General features: G+C 34.4%; 3 protein-coding genes across 4 annotated transcripts in view; 2 read left to right on the top strand and 1 right to left on the bottom strand.

Annotated features, from left to right (window-relative positions):
* LOC127834310 (ATP-dependent RNA helicase DDX55-like) overlaps positions 1 to 22,748 on the top strand; it is a 174,128-nt gene extending 151,380 nt beyond the window's left edge. Inside the window, exons 2-8 of one of the 2 annotated variants that reach the window (XM_052360053.1) lie at positions 11,840 to 12,061; positions 13,538 to 13,818; positions 14,865 to 15,040; positions 15,590 to 15,744; positions 18,813 to 19,053; positions 21,611 to 21,854; positions 22,119 to 22,748. In XM_052360053.1, the coding sequence (XP_052216013.1) occupies positions 11,840 to 12,061; positions 13,538 to 13,818; positions 14,865 to 15,040; positions 15,590 to 15,744; positions 18,813 to 19,053; positions 21,611 to 21,854; positions 22,119 to 22,199 (1,400 nt within the window). In that variant the 3' untranslated portion in view covers positions 22,200 to 22,748. The remainder of the gene's footprint in view (positions 1 to 11,839; positions 12,062 to 13,537; positions 13,819 to 14,864; positions 15,041 to 15,589; positions 15,745 to 18,812; positions 19,054 to 21,610; positions 21,855 to 22,118) is intronic. The other variant, XM_052360068.1, reaches the window with a different exon arrangement.
* LOC127834214 (cytospin-A-like) overlaps positions 1 to 25,578 on the bottom strand; it is a 217,276-nt gene that overhangs the window by 37,362 nt on the left and 154,336 nt on the right.
* LOC127834288 (uncharacterized) overlaps positions 1 to 25,578 on the top strand; it is a 184,311-nt gene that overhangs the window by 59,288 nt on the left and 99,445 nt on the right. The gene's annotated exons all lie outside the window — the stretch shown is intronic.

Genomic DNA, 25,578 nt, shown 5'->3' with positions numbered 1-25,578 from the left:
GATAGTTGTACAAGGAACGCAGAATGGTTTGACAATGAGTGCATTACTGCACGAAATTTATATCACGAAGCTCTACGTATTTTTAACTCTTGTAAAACAGATCTAAATAGAGAACACCTTTGTACAAGTAAAAGGCATTATAAGGATTTAATTCGTAAGAAGAAAGCCTGCTGTTATAGGAAAAAAATGTCGGATATTGAAAATTTAAGAAAACACAAACCAAGGGAATTCTGGCGATTTTTCAAATCGAAAACTAACGTGATTAAAAATAAAATATCTTTAGAAGAATTTACAAAGTTTTTTGAAAACCTTAGTAGCAATATGTCGGATTTTTGCAATACTGAAGCAGAAGATTTTTGTTTAAATAATGATTTTAACTTAGAAAATTCTGCATTTCCTGAACTTAACGTACCTATATCAATTGAAGAAGTTAAGAATGCAATAAAACATTTAAAGCGTAATAAATCATCGGGTAGCGATTGTATTTTAAATGAATATTTTCTTGAATGCAGTGATATTTTATCTGCCCATTTATGTGATGTATTTAACGGTATTTTTGTATCGGGCTTTTTCCCCGATAAATGGACTGAAGGGGTCATTATCCCTTTGCATAAAAAAGGTGCAGTTAATGATGTCAATAACTATAGAGGGATAACATTAGTAAGCTGTTTTTCCAAATTATTTACCACTATTTTAAATAAACGTATTGAAACATTTTGCAATGCAAACACTATTATTTCGGATGCGCAGTTCGGATTTAGGAAAGGTTATTCAACTGTTGATGCTATTTTTATACTGATGTCAATTGTTCAAAACTATTTAAATGAAAACAAACATTTGTATGTTATATACGTCAATATGTTAAAATGTTTTGATAGTATTTATCGCAATGCATTATGGTTGAAAATGTTTAAGTCTGGTATACAAGGTAAATTGCTTAGAATAGTAAAAGATATGTATGCAAATGTTAAGTCACGTGTCAAATCATGCTCATCTTAATTCTTATTCAGATTATTTTAGTTATGCTGTTGGACTGAGGCAAGGGGAGGTAATGTCGCCAATTTTGTTTTCTTTATTTGTTGAAGACCTGGAACTTTACTTACAAGATAGCATTAATTCTGGTTTGAATATAGATGATATTGTGTTGATTTTATTATTATTTGCTGATGACATGGCTATTTTAGGCAAGTCCCCGGCTGAAGTTCAAACTCATTTAGATAATTTATACTTATATTGCAATTCTTGGGGGTTAAATGTTAACACTGCAAAAACGAAAATAATGGTATTTCGGAAGAGAGGGGGATTAAAAGAAAACGAAAAATGGGTATATAATGGTAATGCTATTGAAGTTGTTGATAACTTTAACTATTTACGCACAGTGTTGAATTATACTGGAAGTTTTAAACTAAACCATGAGCATTTGATTGGTAAAGCCCTTAAGGCCATGAATACATTATTGTCTAAATGCAACGAATTTGACATAAAACCGAAAATATTTTGCCAGTTGTTTGACTCTTTTGTGGGTTCGATATTAAATTATGCTTCAGAAGTATGGGGTTTCACGAAGTCCGATGTTTTAGAACGTATACATTTAAAATTTTGCAAACGCTTACTTTAGGTAAAAATAAATACATGTAATGTTGCTGTTTATGGAGAATTGGGTAGATATCCATTGTATGTAAACAGGTTTGTTAAAATTATTAAATATTGGTTTAAAGTTCTGAACAATGATAATATCATAATGAACAGTGCACTGTGTACAAACAAGCCTTGAGCGACTGTAATAAAGGTTTTACAAACTGGGTCTCAAATGTCAAGAACATGTTAAATAATTTTGGATTTGGTTATGTTTTTGAAAATCCAAACGTTGTACATGTTAATAGTTTTATTAGCGAGTTCAAATGTAGACTTATTGACAATTTTAAACAAGAATGGTACGGTAAAATTAATAATAGTACTGTATTAGATAATTATAAAGTTTTTAGAAACTGTCTGGAATATGAAACATATTAAGATTTACTACCTAGACGACTGCGACTATTTTTTGTAAGATTAAGAGTCTCTGCACATCCTTTTAGAATCCAAACTGGGAGATACGCCCAAAATAACATACCACGAAATGAACGTTATTGTTTATGTTGTACTGACTTGGATTTAGAAGATGAATACCATTTTATATGTATATGCCGATGTTACACTGATCTTAGGAAAAAATATATAAGCCGCAAATTTTATATAAACCCATCCGTATATAAATTCCACCAGTTATTAGTTTCATGTGACAAATCAGTTATTTCAAATGTATGTATATATTTGAAGGAAGCTCTTGCTTTAAGAAATACAATTTTAAATAATGTTGTTTAAACAAATTCATTACCGCTTTGATGGGATTTACGTATTCTTGCAATTGATTGTGTTTCTTTATTTTTGTATTCGCAAATGACCATTTATGTTATGTGAAGTTTAAAAAAATCCATTACCGCTTTGATGGAATATACGTATCCTTGCGTATGCGAATGTACGTATTTTTGCAATTGATAGTGTTTATTTACATTTGTATTAGTAAATGACTTATTATGTTATGTTATGTTTAAAAAATAAATTTCATTACCGCTTTGATGGAATTTACGTATTCTTGTAATTGATTGTGTTTATTTATATTTGTATTCTTAAATGACCATTTATGTTATGTTATGTAATGTAATATTGTTAACCTATTTACGTGACAGAAATCAATGAATATAGTTGTGTATGAAGACGATGTACTTATGTATAAGTCTGAATAAACTGTCTGTCTGTCTGTCTGTCTGGTAAAAAAAAATATTAAAAAATCAAAGCGGCGTTCTCATGAAGCTGCACATTTTGACTGGTGGAAGTTCAAGGTCAAGGTCATCCTTCAAGGTCAAAGTTAAATTTATTTTTTTTAAATTCAAAGCGGCGTTCTCATGAAGCTGCACATTTTGAGTGGTGTAAGTTCAAGGTCAAGGTAATTTTTCAAGGTCAATGTCATCCTTCAAGGTCAAAGGTCAAACAATTTTTTTTTTAAGGGGCGTTATCATGAAGCTGCACATTTTGAGTGATGGAAGTTCAAGGTCGAGGTCATCCTTCAAGGTCAAAGGTCAAAAAAATAATATTTCAAAGCGGCCTTCTCATAAAGCTGCACATTTTGAGTGGTGGAAGTTCAAGGTCATGGTCATCCTTCAAGGTCAAAGGTAAAAAAAATAAATTCAAAGGGGCGCAATAGCGGGCATTGTGTTTCTGACAAACACATCTCTTGTTTTTTTCAAACATGGTTAAAAAACACAAATATTTATTTTTATTATTTTATTTTTGAAATACTGTCCAACCATCCCACACAAGAATCCCCCACCCAAAATTTTTTTATAAAAAATTGGCATTTTTGGAAGATAATGTAATAAATGACCACCCCCACACTATACACCCCTCTCCACTCCACCCCTCCCTCCTTTGTGATTGAAATTGAGGCCCCTACACCTTTAAAAAGAAAAATAGATGAGCGTCTGCATCCGCAAGGCGGTTCTCTTGTAAGTAATATTGTCACTGCATCTATTAATTGAACAAATTATTAATGTCCATTTTTTATGCCCCCCTTCGAAGAAGAGGGGGTATATTGCTTTGCTCATGTCGGTCGGTCTGTCGGTGGGTCTGTCCGTCCACCAGGTGGTTGTCATACAATAACTCAAGAAAGCTTGGGCCTAGGATCATGAAACTTCATAGGTACATTGATCATGACTCGCAGATGACCCCTATTGATTTTGAGGTCACTAGGTCAAAGGTCAAGGTCACGGTGACACGAAATAGTAAAATGGTTTTTTGAATGAATGCATTTAAGAATGCATACGCGGCCAACAGGGCACACTCTGAACAATATTACTGAAGCAACTGGTTTGTAATCCTAAATCTATAATTATCAGTCCAATGAAACATCATCCTTTTAGTAAAATACAGTGGATCAGTAAAAATATTATCAGAATATGAATTTTTTTGTATATTTTGTATATTAAATATTGTGTTAATGTTTAATTTTGTTAATTAATATAAATATAAGCAGGACAGGGGAGGTAATACACTACAGGGGAAACAAATGCAATAAGTTTAAATTTATTGTTACAGATTTGCCTCCCTTGTAATATATTTAAAATTTTACCAAATGTAAGGCTAACTGCTTTTTTGTAATGCATACTACTACTACTACTACTACTACTACTACTACTACTACTACTACTACTACTACTACTACTACTGCTACTACTGCTGCTGCTGCTGCTACTACTACTACTACTTCTACTACTACTACTACTACTACTACTACTACTACTACTACTACTACTACTACTACTACTACTACTACTACTACTACTACTGCTACTACTGCTGCTGCTACTGCTGCTGCTGTTGCTACTACTACTACTACTACTACTACTACTACTACTACTACTACTACTACTACTACTACTACTTCTACTACTTCTACTACTGCTCTACTACTACTACTACTACTACTACTACTACTACTACTACTACTACTACTACTACTACTACTACTACAGCTACTTCTACTACTACTACTACTACTACTACTACTACTACTACTACTACTACTACTACTACTACTACTACTACTATTTCTTCTGCTACCACCACCACCACCTACTACTACTACTACTCTATTACTACTTCTACAACTACTACTACTACTACTACTACTTCTACTACTACTACTACTACTACTACTACTACTACTAGTACTATTTCTTCTGCCACCACCACCGCCACAACCGCCACCACCACCACCACCACCACCACCACCACCACCACCACCACCCCTGCGAAATGTTGTTCTGCAGTTCACGAATAATTCGTGAACAGTTCATGAACTGTTCGTGAACTGAGTTCATGAATTGTTCACGAATAGTTCGTGAACAGAAAATGAGCCATGTCTGTGAAAAGTTCTTGAAATTTTAGTTCATGAACTGTTCATGAACATTAATGGCATGAAGTGTTCATGAAATATTCTTGAAACCTAATGGCATGAAGTGTTCATGAACTATTCTTGAACCCTTATGGCATGAAGTGTTCATGAACTATTCTTGAACCAGTGTGGCATGAAGTGTTCATGAACTATTCTTGAACCATTATGGCATGAAATGTTCATGAACTATTCATGAACATCAATGGCATGAAGTGTTCTTGAACAGTTCATGAACAACACAATTCTTGAAAAATTCTTCAGGGTTTTGCTGTTCATGAACAGTTCATGAACGTTTTCCTTCTATTTTTCAATGGCTCATTTTCTGTTCACGAACTGTAAGTGAATAGTTCATGAACCATAGTTCTTCAAGAGTTCATGAACTGAGGTGGCATGAAGTGTTCATGAACTATTCATGAACAAGAATTTGTCAATTTATGCAAAGGTTATCATAAGTGTTACTAAAGCTCAACAAACAGGTCAGGATAAGAAGAAACAAGTCTTGTATTAGCACTTAACATATTGATAGCAACATATAACAATAATTTAAATATAACACTAATAACTGAGATACAAGTGGTTTGATAATACTCTTTAAATTTCATAATACAACTTTGCACTATATGTTCATGAATAATTCATGTATTGAAAAGATTATGAATAGTCTCATTTTCAGTTCAAGAATCATTTACTAATCAATGGTTTCCCTGAAATGGTTACACTTACAGTGCCAAAGAACTTGAAATGGAACCAGTGGCTGATCAGTTCAGCCGGTAATTTATTAAAGACTTACATTTTCAAATATAACATAAGCCATGTGCCTTCCGTTTCAACTTCCTGTGCACACAATATTCTTTCTTTGTAAAAACAGCAATGCAATGTACATTGAGTTCTTGATATCATCTTAAACTGTTCTTGAAATAAGATGTCCTTAAAACGTTCTTAAACTTGTCTTTTAAGTCTTCCAAGAACAATGACAGATCCTTTTAAGAACATATTGGATTCTTAAAAAGTCCATCATACGTTCAAAAACATTGTGTAGACCTGTTTTAAAGAACATCAGAAGGAAACATGTTGTTCAAAAAAGTTCTTAAAGTGTTCAAGAATAGTTTAAGAATAATTCAAGAACAGGAAAGGTCCTTAAAAAGTTATTGAAGTGTTCCTGAAGGCAGTTCTTGAACAGTTCTTGTACAAATGTTCTTAAAATTCTCTAGAACAGGTCAAGAACTCTAACTTACAGTGGTGAAAGTACTATGCATATTCATACTAACTTCACAGGTTTCACAAATCGACAAGATTTGTATGCTAGATTTTCAATATTACTTTCAAAAATATGTATGAAAAATCTAGCACAAAGGAATTCATGAATTATTCATGATGGATCCTTAAAGTCTGTCTCAGAAAAGTCATTAGAAATACTTGTGCATGAAATGTTCATCACTAAGTATTTATGGTTAGATGAAGAACTGTTCATGAACTTTGAAATGTTCAACAATAATTCATAAACAGTTCATGAACATGTCTTAAGAACAGTTCATGTCCAAAAGTTCATGAACCAAGCTCAGGAACTTTTTCAAAACCGTTCATGAACAGTTCTTGATTGGCTTGAAGTGTTCATGAAATCATGAACAACATTTCGCCGGGGCACCACCACCACCACCACCACCACCACCACCACCACCACCACCACCACCACTCACAGTGACAAAAAACGTATTCACACAATGGCTGCTACTACAACTTATAGCCCATATAGGGGGGCATGCATGTTTTACAAACAGCCCTTGTGTTAAAATAGATTTTTTGAAAGTGCATGTTTGCATGATGCCTACTGTTTTAATGAATAGTTGAATTTAATTATACAATTTAATAGACATCGTTCGTTACCAATTAAGGAAAGCGATGAATGAACTTCAAGAACACATTAAATTGACCTGAATGGCAGCCTACCGACAGTATCTTTTGCATGCAACCTAAAAAACATGACGATGTTTCAACACACCATTCTTGCTGACATTTTAATTTTGAAATTTGTAACAGCTTAATTTTATTATATTCGACATCTGTTATTGACCTAGGTAACATCAAATATCCTGATGTGCGAAAGTTTGGTGTACTGCGACCTATTCGATTAGACACTTTTAGTTGGCAACATTTAGTTGGCAACATTTAGACAGTTTTCCAATATAGTGGAGCGTATGAAAGAAAAACAAAGTAAATACAAAGCAATTATTCTTGCTTAAATGGTACCATTTGCATAAGTTTGTGCTTTAGACAGGTAAACCTTGATAAGTTTTTGCAGTATCTGTGTTCCTTAGCACAAAATCATTTATATTTATATATGAGTATTTTTCATACTTCATAGTCTGTTGACATTTTTACACAAGACATTAACCTCCCCTGCGATGTAAGATTAAAGACTATTTATAGTATGCTAATCTTAAAATTCAATAAGTCATTGAGAATGCACGTTTCAAGGAAAACCTATCTGTTATTTATTATTAATATGATAATAGGTGATACCTAATTTATGGGCAAAGCTTATTAAAATTTGATAACCATGTATTGTAATACACATGTACATGTACACTCTACACATTATTGTGTATAAAACACTGTTATTGTTTCATTAAAAAAATATGAATACAAAACATACCAGTTTAAAATCTTTTTTTGCTTAATGAAGCGTTTTACATCTTCCAAACTTTCATATTTAATATCTTACAATTGTGTGCTATTTTAGCCTCTAGAATTTAAAGTTAGTATGGTGTTTGCTTAGCAACTGCAAGGTCTCATTATTGAGATCACCCTGAGGGCCCTCAATCTATTAAATCTGCTGCTGAAATTTGGCGGCAGTCCCCCACCTGAAAAGTATACTTTTTTCCCTTTTTGGGGGGAAAAATTCCCCCTAAAAAAAAAAATTTTTTTTTTTTTTTTTAAATAGAAAGATGTGTCTCATGATTATTATATCTCAATTCTATTTCAATTTAATCTTTGGAAACATACTAAATTATGAAAAATGCAATGAATATAGTGCAAACATGTACAAATGTCATAATGAGAGAGTAAGTAATAAAATCCCCCAAAAAGGGAAACGCCGCGAAAATTCCCCCTCCTAAGGGCTGCAGACCCCTTCCCCCAAAGTAGTGTGAGGGCGCTGACCCTTAAGGCACCAAATACTGGTTCTTCTCAGGAAACAGGTTGCTTTTATATGTCTCAATTCAACTAAAGCTGCCGATTCTAGCATAAATTGATTTAACATAGGTTATCAAAATAATATAGTGTGTCAAATACATTTTGATGGTCAGGATTGTCAATATATAATAATGAAGAACTTATGAACACCATACTTGTTTTGCAATTGAAATATTTAATAAATATAGGTTTCTCACAGGGCTTTAATATTCTTTCATAAACTGTTGTTGCCTAGTTTAAATTCTGTTGCTACTAAAAAACTAGCAATTTTGGATCAATTCATAAATCACAGTCTTTAATGCAAACGCTTTACAGTTTGTAGCTGTATTTAGAGATTTAAATGCAAATAAAGTTGAACATAATTTTATATCATCAATATGTTTTATTTATACATTCTAATAACACATGGAACAAACAGAGATATATCAGTAATCATATAAGCTTATTTATATGTGAGTCATTGTCTTTCTAGGCTTACATGTAGCTGCTAGCACAAGCATGTAAATGTTGTTATTTTATTCAGTAGATTTATTATCATTCATATGGTAATGTAGGGCGATACAAAACATTCACATCATTTATTTGCAAGTAAAAGAATAGTAACACGATAAGCTATTCTAAAAAACTGTCATCAACTTACAAGAATATTTATGTTAATGTGTTTCTAATTGTTCCCTATTTTTTCATGAAACTTGAAACATAGATCGATGGTAATATGGAGATTATGCATGTCATTTCATTTTGTTCCTACACCAAGAATTCTGGTTGCTATGGCAACAAATTGACTAGAAATATTGCTAAAATGGTGGAGTTTCACCGGTAGGAGACTTAATTGCTTGGCATTAGTCTTGTTTGATGATATCTTTAAACAAGAAATATCTTTAAAAAAAGATATACGGCGTTGATTGTGGTCGATGTTTATGAACGATCAAAAGTTATCTCTATGAGATAAAAAGTAGCGGATGCCTTTTTTCTGCGCAGTTGTTAGCTACATCATAAGCAAATCAATTACGGGGTGTTGCGCCAGATTTCGTGACTTATTTTGCTTTATGTGATATTATTACTCAGATATCTATATTTACAGAATAGAAAAACACAAGAAACATGAAAATAAACGAGTGCATATAGGTCAGCCGGCAATACTCGAATCTTATTTAATTGCATAATTATAGTATAGCGAATTATTGTGGTCATGCTTAATAAACTGGTCTAAATGGATAAATATTTCTAATTAATTTTATCAAAATTGGTCCTTATCATGCAAATTTTGAAACCATATTAAAAATCGATGATTGACATACCACAATAATATCGCCGAATATCTTTATTTAGTATCTTTCTGATCAAAACAGACTTCAAGTGCACAAAGTTTACGAGACGGCGTTTATATAAAGATTTCTGCAACTGACCGCAAACTGACCTTGATACCTTGCGGATTGGAATGCAATGCATTACAGTCACTACGTTATTGTCAGTAAGACACAATGATCGCAACCCCTTTTGCGAACTCCGGTGATGAACTGTATATAAACTCTGACTTTCACAAAATGACCGCGTATTGACCCGAAACCTCGCGGGTTGAAATGCAATGCAAGTAAGTACTAAATATGACAACATAGCCTTTAGTTAAACGCTTTTGCGCTGGTAATTCTCTGAAAATAAAAGGTGAACGCACAAACTGTATTTATGTCGAAAATTGATTGTAAAACTGTTCTATCTATTGGGCCTTTTCATTAGAGATAAAATTGTTTCATGCAGTAAAACAGTGTTACAAAGACGCGGATATGTTTCCAATGTTCTGGTGTTATACTCAAATCAGCCAATGGAATAAATGAAGTGTATTCATTCGTACCTAGCCGCGGGAAATTTTATTTGAGTATTATTGGACACTTACAAAGGTCAAGTCAGGGTGAAAAGCTGGCTTATTCAGCTTACGCCGAAAAAACTGTGGAATTAATGTATTATGCATTATAAATCATTCAGTGCATGTTTGAAAAACAAGTACAATACAGCATGGTATGCAGTTTGTTCAATACAATATGTTAATAGTAACACTGTATTACCTTTAACAAATTAAATAATGCTGCTTTTTTACTAGCACATAATACATTTACAATGTATTATGGAACAACAAGTAATAGCCAATTTATTCATTACACAACAAACAGGATGATGTATTAATGCAGCAATTTATTTCCTTCTTTATAAAGTACCCGTAAAAGGTACTTGCCAAATTTAAAAATAACTACAAAATTCCCAAATAAAATATGAAAAATTCAAAAAAAGAAGGAAAATTTTGTAACTTACGGTCCAAAATTACATTATCTGCAAATGAACAAATCAAATGAGCACTGAAACTAAATGATTTAAGCAAATATGCATCTAAATGAATATTTGAATTTATTTCTGCAATTTATACAGAGCAATTTAGAAAACCCATAATTCCCAATCTAAACATTGCATGACATGATTTTTCCCAATTATTTTTTGTTTGGGCTAATTTTTCTCCATTTGTACCATACCTGTACTTTTCCCAATTGGGCAAAAAAATCGCTGCAATGAATAAATTAACCAAGCTTTTTCCTACTGTACACTGTCATACTAAAAATGATTACAACACAGTGGTCTAGGTACTAAGTGCTTTTACATACTTGTGGCAAGTTTTTTTACTACTAGTTTAACATTTATTGTGCTCAACAGAATGGCTTGTGTGATGCCCAGCACTTTACAGAATAGCTTCTGACCTGACTGACGATTGAAAGACAGGTCCAAATGAAAATGCCATGGTTCTGGTTCAAATTTGGGGGAAATAATTAAAATGGGAAAAAATTGATTTACTTCATGGAATTTAACACTGAAAAAAGCTTTGAGTGTTTTAGTTAAATTCGTTATAAAATATTGTTCATATCATTTTTAGTGTTATGAGACTTAATAAACTAAGTTTATTTTATAATATGGATAGATAAACTTTATAATCAGACAGCATTAACTTGAAAGGAATTTTGACTTAAAGCTCAGTAATAAATAATTTAGGATAAAAAACACAAACTATTATGCATTTAAGGTTTATAAATATACTTGCCAAATTTATTAAATACTATAACACTAATCAAATTTAGTAAACACTATTAAAATAAAGGTAGGTTGATTTCAAGACATTTGTATGGTTGATTGACAAATGAATGGATGCTCAATAATTGCTATTTATAGATCTCTTATTTAGGCTTGATAAAAATACTCATTTTATATCATGTATCTGCATAAATACAACATTTTGTTCATAAAAAGCAATGAGTAATAGTTTTTATTATTACTCTTATTTTTTATTCCGTATAATCTGTATTCATATCTTTTATTTAACAACTTATGTACATTATTTATGTAAATTTTTAATAGCCTATGGTATAACACAGGTATTGATGGACATTAAACAATTAATTATAATTTGCATTCAATAAAATAACAAACTGTGCACTATTATATTGGGCATTCAATTCTCCCGCTTCATTAATTCTTTTGGTCAGATTTCTGCTTAAAGCAAATATTATTAATACTAAACATCTATAATACTTAAGTTTTTTTTCCTTTTCTCTCATAGATATGATTTTGATGAACTCAAATGCACTATTGCTGTTTATACATTTTGTTTTCCAGGAAATATTGTTATTGGAACTCCTGGTCGACTAGAGGCAATGCTTGAAAGGAAGGATGGCTCTACAGGCCCTGAGATGGCACGCTGTGTGAAGTCGCTAGAGATACTGGTGCTGGATGAGGCAGACCGCCTCCTTGATATGGGCTTTGAGGCCAGCATCAACACAATACTCAGTTTTATTCCAAAGCAAAGAAGGACGGGTCTATTTTCTGCGACACAAACAGGTAATTTTGTTGGGTTGTCCGTGTTGATTTACATACAATTATGGCTATGTAAAGTTCTGGAAAACAAATTCTTGTTTTTTGACCTTTTTGTGATTGGCATTAGGAGAAATACAGAAGCCAAAATTGTGTAGTGTTCAATAATCTTAAATAAATATTCTTTTGCGATGTTGTTCTTGAAGAAAATAGTTACTTTGTCATTTGTTATTAAACTATGTTTAATTTACCATTTACTACCGTAAGTAACCATATTAATTTTTTTTTCAATTACTGATAATTCAAAATATTACACAAAAACCTTTTCACATTCTTTAAAGCTTTGGAAGTCAGGTTTATTCAGTTTTTAGCTGGACTGTTGTCTCATTACCTGTGCTCTCCTTATTGCCTGAGCTTTACTACCCAAACCAAGATCATCATGCAACATCTCCATAGCATTATTTTCTACAATGTAACTACACATAGTGATACACATATATGTTCAAGTTAATGTGTGCACTCACTGACCAAGTTGGGAACCTCTTAACCCTTTGCATGCTGGGAAATTTGTCGGCTGCTAATATGTTGTCTGCTGAATTTCTAAAATTAGCATTTTCTTCGATTTTTTTCAAAGAATACTATCAGAATAGCAAACAGTTTGAATCCTGATGAGACGCCACGTTCTGTGGCGTCTCATCTGGATCCAAACTGTTTGCAAAGGCCTTCAAAATTCGGTTCCCGCACTGAAAGAGTCAAATTCAATTTAGCAGAATTATGCCCTTTTTATGTACTAAGTTAGAGTGCAACAACCCAATATTACTGTTTCTGGTGCAGATATTACAATAAAGCTTTGTAGGTGTATTTGGGGGAAATTATGTGAGGAAACTGACCAAGTTTAATAGCTCTTACCTGCAATTTAGCAGAATTATGGCCCTTTTGACTTAAGAAATTGGTTACGCTAAACATTCAAGAACTCCATTTTACTGTTTCTACTACAGGTATTTAATTGAAACTTCACGTTAACACACTGACCATGTTCCATTACTCTGATCTTCAATTTTGAATGGTGCTCGCTTTTTTAGTGCTTAAACAATTATGTAAACGTTTCATATGAAACTACTCAGTACCTCTATGTGCTACAGATATTGAATTAAATCTTTATATTTGTGTTAAGGGTCTTTATGAACATTCACTTACCAAGACCTATAATTATGAAATGATGTTTAGCAAGGTTATGGCCCATTTTGTACTTGTGAAAGTCTGGTAAAGGTATGAGTTCAAGATGTAATATAGGTTAAGGTTTCTGTATGCTTCAATTGATTTTCAAGTTAAACTTTATTCATATCATTATTATAAACAATTTTATATGCTGAACTAAATGCATTTGATTCAAAGTAACAAAATATATCTTTTGTGATCAAGTTTGTAGGTTTTAGAATTGACACAAGGTACATGTATGACCCATTCAGCTCCTAGGGTTTAATGACCTTGACAATCTTTCAGATGAAGTTGAGAAGCTGATTCGAGCTGGCTTAAGAAATCCAGTCAGGGTGACTATCAAAGAGAAGTCAAACATCAAACATGAAAATCCAGAATCCAACAATATTCAGAAAACCCCTGCAACCTTGAATAACTATTACATGATAGTGAAACCAGAAGAGAAGTTGAACCAACTTGTCCAGTTCATACAGACTTACAGAAAACAGAAAATCATGCTGTTTGTGGGCACTTGTGCCTCTGTTGACTATTTTTCAAAGATTTTACCAGGACTGGTTAAAACGCAGGTAAGTAAAGCTCCATTGGTCTTTGTTGGCTCAGGTACAACTTTTACACATGTATCTACCCAGGGTACACTTTTATACTACAATGTCCCTATGGTACAGAAAATACGCTTAAAGGCACCTGGCCATACTCCATGGTATTTTTAAGTATATTTTCTGTACCCTGGGTACTTTGTAATAAACTTAAGAGTTACTGGGTAACTTTTCAGTAAGCCCTGAGCAAATTATGACCAAGTAAAGTACATTGAACGGATTATATGCTTATTAAGTTTTTTATCTAAAAGTATGTGTTTACCAACACTTATAGATATATGATAAATGATATAACAGATTATTTAGTTTATTATATTTTGAGATTTAGTATCTATACAATACATAAAGAAATGTATAAAAAATTGCATTTTTATTTGAAGTTAAATTATACATGTTAACTATAAGTGATGGTGTCTTTTATGATAATTAAGTCTTTAATCATTTCTTGCTTAGCTCAAATTTTATAATGCCCCCCATTCGAAGAAGAGGGGTTATATTGTTTTGCTGGATGTTGGTCAGTCTGTTGGTCTTTTGGTAGACCAGTTTGTTTTTGATCAATAACTTGTCAACATATTGACCGATTTGCTTTGTACTTCATATATGCTTTGGCCTTGGAGATTAGATGACCGCAAATTCGTCAAAGGTCAAGGTTATAGTCACAATAAGTGTGAAAATCGTTTTCTGATCGATAGCTCATAAACATATTGACCAATTGTTTTGATACTTCCCATGTGCATTGACTTTACTGTAGATGACTGATTTGAAAATTGGGGTCACTAGGTCTATGGTCAAGGTCACTATCACAATTAGTGTGAAAATTGTCTTCTATCAATAAATAGTCAATGAATTTACCAATTGGCTTGAAACTTCACATGTGCATTTGCCTTGGACAGTAGATAACCCTAGGGGGGGGGGGGGGGGGCATATGTGTCCAACTACTGTGCTCTTGTTTTCCTTTTCCTTTCAAATGTGTACATGTGGAATTAAGAATTGTTAACATTGTCTGATTATGTTAGGTTTACTGTATCCATGGAAAAATGAAAAACCGTCAAAAGGTTGTGTCAAGGTTTACATCTCAGGGCGGAGGGGTTATGGTTTGTACTGATGTGATGGCCCGTGGGATAGACATTGCTGGTATTCACTGGGTCATACAGCTTGATCCACCCACATCAGCAACAGTGTTTGTGCATAGGTAAACAATTACAAATACTCATATTTTTATATGAAAATATCAAGTGAAGGTAAATAATCCAACTGGTATCCCATCAAACAAATCTGTTCTGTTTGAATATCAAGTCAATCTTCATGTATTATTTGTCTATTCCTTTTTTACGAATTTGAAATACAGAATTTAGGAAGATATTTTATATAATAGGCAAATTGCATATCAGAATAAATATAATTTATTGGAATATTTAACTGTTATTTACATCACAGGTATTGGGCGCGTGGCCAAGTCATTTTGACAAAAAAAGAAAAAGAATGCTGAAAAATATATATATATATTTTTTGGTCAAAATGACTTGGCCACGTGCCCAATACCTGTGATTTACAACTGTACATTAAATGACTCACATTAACTTACAGTTCAGTTTGTTTTTTACTAATTAATGTTTTGAATTTCAAATTTGATAAGCTGTATTTTAAAATCTTTATTGCAAAAAAAATTACTGGTACTATCATCATACTTTGTTATATTTGGTAAGAGAAAAAAAGGAATTTCATCCTATTCTTTTATGAGATGTGGTCGCACAGCGAGGATGGGGCATGCTGGCAGTGCTGTTGTGTTCCTGTTGCCCCATGAGGAGACCTTTGTTCAGTTCATTGAGGTTGTCCAGAAAGTGCCTCTACACAGAATGGAGCCTTTAACAGTGGATGGAGGCAGTGTTCAGAAAGGTGGTAAATCTGCCTATAAGTTAGATGATGCATGTATATTTGTGCTTCATTGATTGAGGCATTCATGAAGAGGATTCATTGGGTGCATATGAAGCTGCTATGTCTGTTTTTAAAGCTGGACTTTTCAGCAAAAAGTCAAGACCTGTATTCCTCACCCAAATGCTAGAATTGGGATCCACTTTATGCTCACAATTTCTACTACAGATATTTTATAAAACTTCACGCCCGTATGCCATTCTGTGAGGTCACTTACCATATTCAATAATTTTCTTTTTTACATGTCTAAAAGTCTGTTTAAGGTTTGCATTCAAGTTGAAATTCTGTTTACATTTAACATGCAACAAGTACCTACATCTTTAACTGCTACACATGTTCAAATGAAACTTCACACATGCCTTTAAGATTATCAAGCAAACTCACCAACCAAGGCTGATCAGTCTGACAAGCAATGAAGCAAAATTCTGCCCTTTTGTGCACTTACAAAATTCAGCTCAAATCTATAAATCTGCAAATCTGTATGTGTACTACTGCCATTGACAAAAAACTTAACATATGTATTCAACGTGTTTACTAACAGTCAATAATCAAGAACTATCAATCAGCCTTTAATCATGATGATTTCCGTTAATGTACTGAGACAACTCAAGTGGAGGTTTGCCTCATGTACCCAGACAAGTCAAGTGGAGGTTTGCCTCATGTACACAGATAAGTCAAGTAGAGGTTTGCCTCATGTAACCAGACAAGTCAAGCAGAGGTTTGCCTCATGTACATAGATAAGTCAAGTTGAGGTTTGCCTCATGTAACCAGACAAGTCAAGTTGAGGTTTGCCTCATTTACACAGATAAGTCAAGTTGAGGTTTGCCTCATGTGCCAAGACAAATCAAATAGAGGTTTGCCTCATGTAACCAGACAAGTGGAAGTTTGCCTCTTGTACCCAGACAAGTCAAGTGGAGGTTTGCCTCATTTAACCATACAAGTCAAGTGGGGGTTTGCCTCATGTACCCAGACAAGTCAAGTGGAGGTTTGCCTCATGTAACCAGAAAAGTCAAGTGGAGGTTCGCCTCATGTACATAGACAAGTCAAGTAGAGGTCGCCTCATGTACACAGACATTCAAGTGGAGGTTTGCCTCATGTAACCAGACAAGTCAAGTGGAGGTTTGCCTCATGTAACCAGACAAGTCAAGTGGAGGTTTGCCTCATGTACACAGATAAGTCAAGTAGAGGTTTGCCTCATGAACACAGACAAGTCAAGTTGAGGTTTGCCTCATGTACACAGACAAGTCAAGTTGAGGTTTGCCTCGTGTACACAGACAAGTCAAGTTGATGTTTGCCTCATGTTCACAGACAAGTCAAGTTGAGGTTTGCCTAATGTTCACAGACAAGTCAAGTTGAGGTTTTCCTCATGTACACAGATACGTCAAGTTAAAGTTTGCTTGCAAGATGAAATTCAGGTTTAAGTCAAGTTGAGGTTTGCCTCATGTAACCAGACAAGTCAAGTAGAGGTTTGCCTCATTTACACAGATAAGTCAAGTTGAGGTTTGCCTCATGTGCCAAGACAAATCAAATAGAGGTTTGCCTCATGTAACCAGACAAGTGGAAGTTTGCCTCTTGTACCCAGACAAGTCAAGTGGAGGTTTGCCTCATTTAACCATACAAGTCAAGTGGGGGTTTGCCTCATGTACCCAGACAAGTCAAGTGGAGGTTTGCCTCATGTAACCAGAAAAGTCAAGTGGAGGTTCGCCTCATGTACATAGACAAGTCAAGTAGAGGTCGCCTCATGTACACAGACAAGTCAAGTGGAGGTTTGCCTCATGTAACCAGACAAGTCAAGTGGAGGTTTGCCTCATGTAACCAGACAAGTCAAGTGGAGGTTTGCCTCATGTACACAGATAAGTCAAGTAGAGGTTTGCCTCATGAACACAGACAAGTCAAGTTGAGGTTTGCCTCATGTACACAGACAAGTCAAGTTGAGGTTTGCCTCGTGTACACAGACAAGTCAAGTTGATGTTTGCCTCATGTTCACAGACAAGTCAAGTTGAGGTTTGCCTAATGTTCACAGACAAGTCAAGTTGAGGTTTTCCTCATGTACACAGATACGTCAAGTTAAAGTTTGCTTGCAAGATGAAATTCAGGTTTAAGTTTCCATGCAACAAGCTCATTTCTATGAAACTACTTCAGATATTCACTGGAAACTTCACACATGTCATTAGGATCATCATAGGAGTTCCATAGGTCCTTAACTCTGACCTGCTAATTAGCAGAATGTATACCTTCCTATCTCCAACTGACGTGCAGACCTATCAATTGGTTGCATTTATGGCCAGCTGGGTTAAAGTCAATGTCCTTGTTGCTTACAATTATTTACACTCAGTATCGTCAGTTATGATGAAGATATTGTGCGTAAATTTTATGTTGCTTACAATTGTTTACACTCAGTATCGTCAGTTATGATGAAGATATTGTGCGTAAATTTTATGTGTACCTAGGTAACAGGCTGATCTAAAGAGGGAAGCCATTTTACAAAAATGAAAAAAGAAATTTGCAATAAATTATGTTTGGATATAGGTATTGTGTTGATTCTTTCTGTGTATTTAGAGAACATGCAAATCTAGGGTGGAATAACATTTGGGGTCAGTTGGTTTAATGTCATTGTTACTTAAAATTGAAAAATGGTTTCCACTCAATCACTAAAGTTTGATGGAGGTATTGTTCTGAAATTGTGTGCTTAAATGCAACCAAGGTATTACATAAAATGTGTGATATTATGAATATAGTTTGATGGTTTGTTAGGTCATATGAAATTACGGTTAATTATCTAATTATAAGGTGGTGCAAGAGGCCAGAAAAACAATTTTATGGCATGTTTGACATTAAAAAGAAGCCTTTATAAATCAAAGAGTTACAGCTTTATGATTCTTGATTCTTTAACATATCATCATATGTCGTATTGTTTGTAGGAAAAGATTCACAATTAAGGGCTTGACAAATTTGATTAAGAAAAAATGTGATTTGTGCATAACAGTTTATATGTTAAGTACATATGTAATATGATATCTTACATTTTACAGTTCAGACGATGGCCCTCAATGACCGGGCAGTCTTTGAGAAGGGAATGCGAGCATTTGTCAGTTTTGTGCAGGCATACGCCAAGCATGAGATCAGTCACATATTCAAGTTGAAGACCCTTGACTTTGGAGCCCTGGCTACCGGGTTCGGGTTAATCAAGTTTCCTAAGATGCAGGAAACCAAAGGACTGTCCCTAAGCAACTTTTACGAGGTTCCAATCGAAGTTTCAGAAATAAAATATGTGTAAGTGTATTATTTTAATTACAATGTACCTGAATATTATATGGTGGTTTGCGAATGTCAGTAGGTCAGTATGTTTTGAAGAAGACTGATCATTTGTCTTTGTTATATCCAACTTCCATCTGGACTGCATGAATCTTTCCAAAATGTTTGTGGAAAGAGTATGTTGACCAAAAAATCTATCTTAATCAGAAATAATTGTGGAATGACGGACCTGGAATAATTTAGATTAGCCTTAAATATATGTTTTTTTGTAGGTTGTTTTATAAATGTCTGTTATAGGTTGAAGAATATAGCGGTATATAATTATATAAATAAATAAATTATATATATATATTTATATTTATATATATATACATTTGTTTATTATGCTCCCCAAAAATTTATTTTGGGGGGAGCATATAGTCGCCGCTTCATCCGTCCGTGTGTCCGTCCATCCGTGCACAATTTTTGTTGGGGCTATTTTTTTGAAATTTTCCATTAACTGTACATATAGTGCAATTCTTGTCCGGGCTATTTCTCAGCAACTAATGACTGGAATTCAATGAAACTTTATGGGAAGCTTCACTACCAAGAGGAGATGTGCATATTATCAGCAGGTTCTGGTCGGGTGATTTTTCACAGAGTTATGGCCCTTTAAAATTTTCTATAAAAAAATTCTTGTCCCCCCAACTACTGTGCCCTCAAGACGTTTCCTTTTATCTGAATATATAGTGCAATATTGTGACAAAAACAACCTTCGGGGAGCATCACCTGTCTCCGACGGTTTCTTGTATTAATGTATTTATATAGATTCAGTGGTCCTTACAAAGTTGAAGTATTTATATGTTGTTCATAGTTTCATACACTGGGTCCAAAAATATTTATGAAATGTTCACTCAATTTTTTAACATGTTTCAGGGCTTAAAATCATTACCAAGTTTGATAAACAGAAAACTTTCAATTGTATAGCTGTAACCTTAAAATTGTGGCTTCTAATCTGAAAGTGGAACAGTTTCACTTGAGTATATAGTCAACCATTTCAGCCCTGTAAATCTGAAAGAATATTAAATGAAATATATGTCTACAATTGCATAAGTTTTGTCGCCCCCCTATTTTATTGTAGATGGCTATAGGTCTTTGCTTGAAACAGATTATACAACTTTACTGTTATCAGGTCACTAAATCTCAAATATCATGTGGAAATGACAAACATGGTTACCCTATATCCAGTTCTCTAGCAATTATACATGGCCCTCAATCTATTAAATCTGCCGCCCCACCTGAAAAGTATACTTTTTTCCCCTTTTCTCAATTCTATTTCAATTTAATCTTTGCAAACATACTAAATTATGAAAAAATGCAATGAATATAGTGCAAACATGTACCAATGTAATAATGAGAGAGTAAGTAAAAAAATCCCCCAAAAAGGGAAACGCCGCGAAAATTCCCCCTCCTAAGAGCTGGGGACCCCTTACCCCAAAGTAGTGTGAGGGCGCTGTTATATGTAGTCAGTATTGGCATACAATGCTTTGGTTTTGGTTTTAGCACTGAAATCACTGTGTACACTCACCCTCTACCTCCCCCTTAACATCATTCTCTATATACCATATAAATGCACCAATTAACATATACCTGGAATATAGTTGCCTTTGTATATTTATGCCCCTCTTCGAAGAAGAGGGGGTATATTGCTTTGCTCATGTCGGTCTGTCGGTCGGTCGGTCCGTCCACCAGGTGGTTGTTAGAAGACGATAACTCAAGAACGCTTGGGCCTAGGATCATGAAACTTCATAGGTACATTGATCATGACTCGCAGATGACCCCTATTGATTTTGAGGTCACTAGGTCAAAGGTCAAGGTCACGGTGACCAGAACTAGTAAAATGGTTTTTGAATGATAACTCAAGAACACATACGCCTAGGATCATGAAACTTCATGGGTAGATTGATCATGACTTGCAGATGACCCCTATTGATTTTGAGGTCACTAGGTCAAAGGTCAAGGTCACGGTGATCCGAAATAGTAAAATGGTTTCCGGATGATAACTCAAGAACACATACGCCTAGGATCATGAAACTTCATGGGTAGATTGATAATGACTCGCAGATGACCCCTATTGATTTTGAGGTCACTAGGTCAAAGGTCAAGGTCACGGTGACCCGAAATAGTAAAATGGTTTTTGGATGATAACTCAAGAACGCATACGCCTAGGATCATGAAACTTCATAGGTAGATTGATCATGACTTGCAGATTACCCCTATTGATTTTGAGGTCACAAGGTCAAAGGTCAAGGTCACGGTGACCCGCAATAGTAAAATGATTTTCGGATGATAACTCAAGAACGCTTTTGCCTAGGATCATGACACTTCATAGGTACATTGATCGTGACCCGCAGATGTCCCCTATTGATTTTCAGGTCACTAGGTCAAAGGTCAAGGTCACAGTGACAAAAATCGTATTCACACAATGGTTGCCACTACAACGGACAGCCCATATGGGGGGCATGCATGTTTTACAAACAGCCCTTGTTTAAACAAATAATGTAACAATTGCCACTTGTTGTTTTTTTTCTTGCAGAGACAAAGCTATGGAAAAACGACGACAAGAGCAATTACAAACTGAGGTCTCAAATCATGCACACAGGAAACAGAAAGCAACCAAAGCCTGGTCGGAGAACAAGGAACACAAAGACAGGAAAAGGAAGCGAAAGGAGATTAAAGACATGAAAAGAAAGCAAATAAGGCGAGAAAACATTACTGAAGACGATATACAGGCAATAGACGAAGATTTTAAAATGATTAAGAAACTTAAACAGAAAAAGGTATTGCTACAATGTACAAAGCTTAAATGATTGTCAATTACCAGTCAATAGCCCATCTTTAAACATGCCTATTCATTTTAGAATTTAATACTTAACCAAACAAAATATCATAAAAATCTAAATTTGCGTAATTGACATTGTTTGGAAATAAATGCGTTGTAGTGTTTCCAAATGTTAGCAGCAATAGATATACAAGTTGTCATAGTTAAATAACATACAGAATATTTCATTTGTCAACCATTATTTTCCTGTTCCTGGTTTCAGATCTCACAGGAGGACTTCGACAGGGAGTTCATTTCCTCAGATGAAGAAGAGACAAAGACTGAAAAAAATTGCCATCATTAATTAAGCACTGCTGGTAGATCAAATGAGGAAGGGTGTGACATGTATCAAACACGCTCTGGGCCAATATTCAACATTGTCTCAAGACAAACATGACTTAACACGAAGAACAAGACTTATCAAGAGAGACTCAAAAACTAACACTTTTAAGACTAAGAACAGGGCTATATGGGACTTACAAAGTCTTAGACCAATAATGGCTAAAAGCAAAGAATATTTCAACTTTTTGTTAGAATGATATTGCATGAAACTCCCTGTGCTCCTTGAATACTTGTTTTTGAGGAGATTTATAATTATAGAATGATTTATTGATGATGTTAGCAAGATTTTAGAAACCTGGTGTATTGTTAGCTCACCAGTGCAAAGCAAACAGTGACCTTAAAAGAGTATTTTTCCCCTGATGCGTTGTGTCTGTCGTGTGTTAACTTTTCATTTTAACAATATACATCTTAAACGACTTGTTAGATTTTATCAAAACTTAAAGTAACGTTAATATCAAAAATCAATGCATATTTCACAAAATATTTTTTAAATAAAGTTTACCCATAAAAATCAGTGTTCCTTATAGCAATAGCACAAATTTTAACGCAAGATGTGGTATGGTAACATAGCTTAAATGAGATGCAACATGCACGTTTTTATTTTTTTGTGTGGCACAATATGTTCTATTTTAATTTCCCGCAACGATATCTTTTTATACTACACACGAACAATAACATGGTACAAGATTATGTGTTGAATATAATGTCCAACAAAAAACAAAAACAGCGCATTTTGTAGCTTGTTAAATCTATGTAACCATACCACATCTAGCGTTGAAATTTTGGCTATTGTTCACTCCTTCACATGGTTCATTCAGCTTTTCTTCCAACAACGTACCTCATGCTTGCCATGGAACACAATTATGTACAGAGTTGTGCCCGTGTGACGTGTAAAAACCAAGTCGGCTTTCGTCGTTTGACAGAAGCCACAAGGGGCTCATGTGGGCCAAGAACATGAGTAGTTGTCATGTTCTGAACGTACTTGTTGGTCTTTTGCTCCATGTAAGAGATGAGGAGTTTTCTTCGGAGACTCTTGATAACAATAGTATTCTATATGACTCCCAACGCAGGTTTAGACCTTCCCGTTTGTGTGGGTCGCTTTATCAAATGTATAAGCAAAATCCATAATTGGGACGTTAATGATCCACACAAGGGCAACACTAAATATGCTAAGAACAGTTTAGTGCTTCACAGCTTTAAAAGAGAGCCTTAAAAAAGACCTGATGTTTATCCTGTTTTATTGTGAAACTGGAGGGGACTTGTGGTTTGCGCTCTGTCTGTCTGTCAGTCTGTCCGTCACACTTTTCTGGATCCTGCAATAACTTTAAAAGTTCTTCATATTTTTTCATGAAACTTAAAACATGGATAGATGGTAATATTGAGATTATGCACATCATTTCATTATGTTCCTACGTCAATAATTCTGGTTGCTATGGCAACAAATAAAAAAAATCGGACAATGGTGGAGTTTCACCGGTAGGGAACCATATTGCCTGGCAATCTCTTGTTAATCATGCATTCTGCCATCGTACAAACATTCTGCCTTTAATTCGGTGGTTATTATTCAGAAAATGTACCATGAAATATGTGATCTTACACCGTATTTAAGTTGTATTGTCCTAAAAAACACCTTTACTTTAAAGTCTTGTACGGAACAACATATTGCACCAGGGCAATATTAATGAGAAAAAAAAATCAGGTTAAGTGTTAACAAGAAATATCTTTAAAAAAAAGATATACGGCGTTGATTGTGGTCGATGTTTATGAACGATCAAAAGTTATCTCTATGAGATAAAACGTAGCGGATGCCTTTTTTCTGCGCAGTTCTTAGCTACATCACAAGCAAATCAATTACGGGGTGTTGCGCCAGATTTCGTGGCTTATTTTGCTTTATGTGATATTATTACTCAGATATCTATATTTACAGAATAGAAAAACACAAGAAACATGAAAATAAACGAGTGCATATAGGTCAGCCGGCAATACTCGAATCTTATTTAATTGCATAATTCTAGTATAGTGAATTATTGTGCTCATGCTTAATAAACTGGTCTAAATGGATAAATATTTCTAATTAATTTTATCAAAATTGGTCCTTATCATGCAAATGTTGAAAACATATTAAAAATCGATGATTGACATACCACAATAATATCGCCGAATATCTTTATTTAGTATCTTTCTGATCAAAAAAGACTTCAAGTGCACAAAGTTTACGAGACGGCGTTTATATAAAGATTTCTGCAACTGACCGCAAACTGACCTTGATATCTTGCGGATTGGAATGCGATGCATTAAAGTTAGGTAACAATTCTCTGCTGAAACGACGGCTTGTTTACGCCAACTTTACACGACCAAGGCAACAGCTGTGCCTAAAATATTGATATATCGACAAAGCGACTAAACGAACTATTTACTCAATCAGACAAAAATAGCATAGATTCCAATTTTTTCCTTCAAAGAAAAGATCGCAACCCCTTCTGCGAACTCCGGTGATGAACTGTATATAAACTCTGACTTTCACACACTGGCCGCGAATTGACCCGAAACCTCGCGGGTTGAAATGCAATGCAAGTAAGTACTAAATATGAGAATATAGCCTTAAGTATAAACGCTTTTGCGCTGGTAATTCTCTGAAAATAAAAGGTGAACGCACAAACTGTATCTAAGTCGAAAATTGATTGTAAAATTGTTCTATCTATTGAGCCTTTTCATCAGAGATAAAATTGTTTCATGCAGTAAAACAGTGTTACAAAGACGCGGATATGTTTCCAATGTTCTGGTGTTATACTCAAATCAGCCAATGGAATAAATGAAGTGTATTCATTCGTACATAGCCGCGGGAAATTTTATTTGAATATTATTGGACACTTACAAAGGTCAAGTCAGGGTGAAAAGCTGGCTTAATACAGCTTACGCCGAAAAAACATATGTGAATGTCATATTTTTTGTGTGGCGAGTCGACCCCATTTGCGTTGTAGCGTTATGTCTCACATAGAGATATATTAATTTAAACATGTAAAAAAATGCTGCCTTTGAGTTGTACTTATGTTTTTAGCTCACCTGATTGCTCAGGTGAGCTTTTGTGATCCATCTTTGTCCGTCGTCTGTCCGTCCAGCCGTCGTCCACATTTGGTTTGTAAACACTCTAGATGCCACATTTCTTGTCCTATCTTCATGAAACTTGGACAGATTTGTCAAAATGATACCTCGATTAAGTTCGAAACTGGGTCATGCTGGGTCAAAAACTAGGTCACTATGTAAAAAAAGAAAAACCTTGTAAACACTGTAGAAGTCACATTTCATGCCCAATCTTCATGTAACTTTGTCAAAATGTTTGT

The sequence above is a fragment of the Dreissena polymorpha genome, chromosome 1, assembly GCF_020536995.1.
Source record: "Dreissena polymorpha isolate Duluth1 chromosome 1, UMN_Dpol_1.0, whole genome shotgun sequence".
NCBI lineage: Eukaryota > Metazoa > Mollusca > Bivalvia > Myida > Dreissenidae > Dreissena > Dreissena polymorpha.
This window is presented reverse-complemented; position numbering and strand designations above follow the sequence as displayed.